The sequence below is a fragment of the Physeter macrocephalus genome, chromosome 9 (assembly GCF_002837175.3).
Source record: "Physeter macrocephalus isolate SW-GA chromosome 9, ASM283717v5, whole genome shotgun sequence".
Taxonomy (NCBI): domain Eukaryota; kingdom Metazoa; phylum Chordata; class Mammalia; order Artiodactyla; family Physeteridae; genus Physeter; species Physeter macrocephalus.
In genome coordinates, this window is record NC_041222.1 from 23,775,779 (window position 1) to 23,781,275 (window position 5,497).

The 5,497-nt window shown below is 36.3% G+C and overlaps 1 protein-coding gene across 2 annotated transcripts in view; it reads left to right on the forward strand.

The window, feature by feature from the left end:
• The window catches only part of TEX10 (testis expressed 10), a 58,937-nt gene that overhangs the window by 27,486 nt on the left and 25,954 nt on the right, over positions 1 to 5,497 (forward strand). For both annotated transcript variants that reach the window (XM_024126127.2, XM_028493755.2), the window contains one exon: positions 4,720 to 4,808. In XM_024126127.2, coding sequence (XP_023981895.1) covers positions 4,720 to 4,808 — 89 coding nt within the window. The remainder of the gene's footprint in view (positions 1 to 4,719; positions 4,809 to 5,497) is intronic.

A 5,497-nucleotide genomic window follows, 5' to 3' on the forward strand; every position in this document is an offset into this window, starting at 1 on the left:
GTAAAATAGATAGCTAGTGGGAAGCAGCTGCATAGCACAGGGAGATCAGCTTGGTGCTTTGTGACCACCTAGAGGGGTGGGATCGGGAGGGTGGGAGGGAGGGAGACGCAAGAGGGAAGAGATATGGGAACATATGTATATGTATAACTGATTGACTTTGTTGTAAAGCAGAAACTAACCATTGTAAAACAGTTATACTCCAATAAAGATGTTGAAAAAAAATTTCATGTCTGTATCAGGCATGGTACTTTAGTATTCAGCAATATTTGTTACTGATTGTGGCCTATGGACAGGGTCTGATAACGGTTTTAGGCAGAACTGAAAATTTAAAGACTAGCTTCCTTGTGGCTTCTTGTACAGATCCCCTATCCCAGTTCAATAGGAGTAGCTCACATTATTAGTAGATTTTCTTTAGCTTTGTTTGGCAGTCTCTTCATACCAGTATAGGACATAAGTTTGAATGTTGTCACCCAGAGTGTGCTTCATAACTGATGATAACATTTCCTTTTATCAAAAGAGAGCTGTTTGCAATGTGTTGTTTGTATGTGAAAATTCAAGGTTTATTTCTGTGTTCATGTGCATTAAAGAAAGACTTGGTCTTAATTTGAAGTACTCTAAACATTTATTAGTTTCCCATGTTTTCCTTTCTTTGAAATTAAAAAACAAAACAAAACAAAAAAACCAAAGCCCTGCTCTTTGTCTAGTGCAGCACTTAGTGCTAGGTCTTTAAAGAAATATTATTTCTTTTCTTATAAATTAAGTGGTTTCAAGTTAATAAAACTTCCAGTGGAGGGCACTGTTCCTTTGATATAACCATTGGAGGCTCTGTTTTAACATTCATTTAAAAGCACCTTTTGAACACTTCTTGAAATTGATTCTCTTTGGAAGCTATATTTAATCTTTATTAGTTATGATTGACTTATACTTTTGTCAAGGATTTTTTCAAAAGTATTTTTTACTTTTTTCTTTTTGCGGATTTGTGTTGAGTATGTGAAGTAAGTCAGAAGGAGAAAAACAAATACCGTCTGCTAACACATATATATGGAATCTAAGAAAAAAAAATGTCATAAAGAGACTAGGGGTAGGATGGGAATAAAACACAGACCTACTAGAGTATGGACTTGAGGATATGGGGAGGGGGAAGGGTGGGCTGTGACAAGGTGAGAGAGTGGCCTGGACATATATACACTACCAAATGTAAAATAGATAGCTAGTGGGAAGCAGCTGCATAGCACAGGGAGATCAGCTTGGTGCTTTGTGACCACCTAGAGGGGTGGGATCGGGAGGGTGGGAGGGAGGGAGACGCAAGAGGGAAGAGATATGGGAACATATGTATATGTATAACTGATTGACTTTGTTGTAAAGCAGAAACTAACCATTGTAAAACAGTTATACTCCAATAAAGATGTTGAAAAAAAATTTCATGTCTGTATCAGGCATGGTACTTTAGTATTCAGCAATATTTGTTACTGATTGTGGCCTATGGACAGGGTCTGATAACGGTTTTAGGCAGAACTGAAAATTTAAAGACTAGCTTCCTTGTGGCTTCTTGTACAGATCCCCTATCCCAGTTCAATAGGAGTAGCTCACATTATTAGTAGATTTTCTTTAGCTTTGTTTGGCAGTCTCTTCATACCAGTATAGGACATAAGTTTGAATGTTGTCACCCAGAGTGTGCTTCATAACTGATGATAACATTTCCTTTTATCAAAAGAGAGCTGTTTGCAATGTGTTGTTTGTATGTGAAAATTCAAGGTTTATTTCTGTGTTCATGTGCATTAAAGAAAGACTTGGTCTTAATTTGAAGTACTCTAAACATTTATTAGTTTCCCATGTTTTCCTTTCTTTGAAATTAAAAAACAAAACAAAACAAAAAAACCAAAGCCCTGCTCTTTGTCTAGTGCAGCACTTAGTGCTAGGTCTTTAAAGAAATATTATTTCTTTTCTTATAAATTAAGTGGTTTCAAGTTAATAAAACTTCCAGTGGAGGGCACTGTTCCTTTGATATAACCATTGGAGGCTCTGTTTTAACATTCATTTAAAAGCACCTTTTGAACACTTCTTGAAATTGATTCTCTTTGGAAGCTATATTTAATCTTTATTAGTTATGATTGACTTATACTTTTGTCAAGGATTTTTTCAAAAGTATTTTTTACTTTTTTCTTTTTGCGGATTTGTGTTGAGTATTGAGAAAATCTGTTAATTTACAAATAATGGTCATAGGGGTTTATAATTATTAAGAGCAGAATGTCATTGTAGTTAAAAGTCCACTTAGTTAAATTTTGCTTTTTAGTATTTGCACAGAGTCTGTTAGTAATCTTCGCTTTCTGTAGATGTATTGTTCGTATTCAAATTAATCTCCCTTAAAAAATAAAACAAAATTGGGACTTTTCAACTTTCTTAGGCCAGTGGCATTATTATTGTATCACTAGATTTAGAATTTAAGAATTTAAGAATATTTCCTTAGAAATAACCTGGGTCATTTCATATGTTTAGTTTTCTCTTCAAAATATCCCTTTCTGTCCCTGATCATGACTATAAACTAGCCAGCTTTTTCATTATCTCCCACCTGTACTATTATAGCAAGTAGTCTTGCTTCTTAGTCCCATCTGTTTTGTGCACTGTTGCCAGATTAATTTTCCTGAAATGTTCCTTTAATCATTTCTGATTTTCATCTTTTACATTAATTGGACTGTGAGATCTAATTCACTTCAGATATTGTAGTTCTGATGCTCTGCTGTCTCTATCTGAGAGACTTTAAGAGCAGGTTACCAGCAAAGCGTATCAGTGTGTTCCATGTGTGAAAAACTCATCAGCTAAAAAAAACCGTTGGTGTTCATTTTATCTTTTAAAAAGTGTACTTAGAATTCCTGCTCCTACCTTTTTTACCATCTACTTAGAGCTTTTTTGAGTTTGATTTTTCCCCCCAATTGTGTTGTTCTACTGGCCTTTGCTCATTCCTTATCCTCTCTGCTCTTAGTTTATTTACAGCTGGGTTGGGGAGCATAAGACGTAAATGTGGAAAGATAATCTACACTGTTAGATAAAAATATCAGAAGGGAGAAGTTCTTGGACTGAGAAATTTGGCTTGGTTTTTAAGTAGAGTGAATATGTGAGCTGGACTGTCAGGAACAGTTCTGGTTTACTTCTTTTGTCCCAGCACGTTTAGTAATAGCATCCCCTTTTACTCCCAGAAGTGTTCTGGCTTGGACAGTATATATATATTCATCATTGTTTTTTTTTGTTTATTTTATTTTATTTTATTTTTGGCTGTGTTGGGTCTTCGTTGGTGCGCACGGGCTTTTCTCTGGTTGTGGTGAGCAGGGGCTACTCTTCATTGCGGTGCACGGGCTTCTCACTGTGGTGGCTTCTCTTGTTGCGGAGCATGGGCTCTAGGCACACAGGCTTCAGTAGTCGTGGCACACAGGCTCAGTAGTTGTGGCGCACGGGCTTAGTTGCTTCGCGGCATGTGGGAATCTTCCCGGACCAGGGCTCGAACCCGTGTCCCCTGCATTGGCAGGCGGATTCTTAACCACTGCGCCACCAGGGAAGCCTCTTCATCATAGTTTTAAGGACAGCGTGATACATTGCTTGTCTTTTGTCCAAGCTAGACTCTTAAATGGATTTCCTACCCCTTTTAGCCACTGGATGGCACAGTTTTCACTGGGTTCAAGAGGATATTAGTTTGTTTTCTAATCACCATTTTGTACTCCTTTCCATTGAGCATCTTTGATGTTTTATAACCTCTTAGCTTGTGATATTCCCTCCATAGCCCTTTGCTTATTGTGGAAATGATAATCAGAAGAGTGTTTCCATTATTTTTAACTCCCAAACTTTTAAGAATGTTAATAAATACAATTATTTTATAGGTAATAAATACAATTATTTTATAGGTAAAAAATTTTTAGTGCTTCTAGTTGAATTAGAAATTCCTAATTTTGTGTGACATTTATTCAGATTTCTGTGATAAAAATTTGTAGTCTCAGCTTGTTGGATCTGATCATTCTCACCTTTTTTTTTTTTTCTATATCCATGGTTGACATTTGCTCTATTCCTTCTTAGACTTACCTTGAAGAGAGTTTTTAAAGGAGTCACTGGAAACTGATCTTATAGCAGGAACCAGATAATCCTCATTTAATGAGAAGCTGCTGTACATTTAGCTATTCCCTGGAGTCCTCTACCAGTACTTCAGCCACAATATTGTGAAGCAGACCTAGTTACAACTTTGAAAAGAATAGGAACACATAGTTATCTTAGAGTGGCTTTAAATTGAAGTATTCTTTGCCTAATTAAGATAGTTTTGCTTAAGTAGGAAGCAGGAACTTGTTTAAACTTAACTCATTTATGTAAGCAAGGTAAGACTTTATAAAAATCAAGCAGTAAATACATAGCAGCTGAACGTACTACTGAAAAGCAAAACTTTATCTTGGCTCCTTGAGTCTGATTTGCAAGTGGCGTGGAAAATTTTTTAAGTTTGTATGATATTTGTGGACCAATTATGCTTTTCAGCGAAACTTTACATAAATATAAATGTTAGAAATACATTTTCCATATTGTACTTGAACCCTTGTATATAAAGTTAATACATACTGTGGATTTTGTTTAAGCTATTAAATTAGACTTGTTTTCAATAAAGAAAAATGGTTATATATACTGTGCTTTATTCTTGAGTCTTCAAGTGGTCACTTCTCGTAATAGTTCTCCCATTGTTTATTATAGATCATCATTTTCTGGATGGAAGTCTTCAGTTAAAGACTGGTTGATGAGTGATGTGGACTATTTCAGCTTCTTATTTTCAACACTTACAGGTAACCACTGCCAAGTTAAGGAAAGGAACAAAGCCTAGTATGAAGATTCTCCTGAGATTCACTCTCATACCTGTTTGGCTCTAAGTTTTTGTTTTTTTTAAAAAATTTATCTATTTATTTATTTATGGCTGTGTTGGGTCTTCGTTTCTGTGCGAGAGTTTTCTCTAGTTGTGGCAAGCGGGGGTCACTCTTCATCGCGGTACGCGGGCCTCTCACTATCGCAGCCTCTCTTGTTGCGGACCACAGGCTCCAGATGCGCAGGCTCAGTAATTGTGGCTCACGGGCCCAGCTGCTCCGCGGCGTGTGGGATCTTCCCAGACCAGGGCTCGAACCCGTGTCCCCTGCATTGGCAGGCAGATTCTCAACCACTGCGCCACCAGGGAAGCCCTGGCTCTAAGTTTTGAACCCCATTGCATACTTTAAAAGTTGATGAACAGAATATCCATTTTAAACATGTTTGAAATGTTTAACATGATAGGAAGAATATCAGATTTCAATTAGCCATTTTTTGCATTCCACTGACCTCAAAGCAAAATTAGTAAAATGAGTCCAGAAATGTTATAAGTTCGATTTCTAAGTATTATTACTATTGTTTTAAATGATGTACTGTCTCAGTATTTTTGTTTTGTACTTGGATGATGAAGATGAGATTTTTTTTTTTTTTTTTTTTTTTTTTTTTTTTTGTGGTT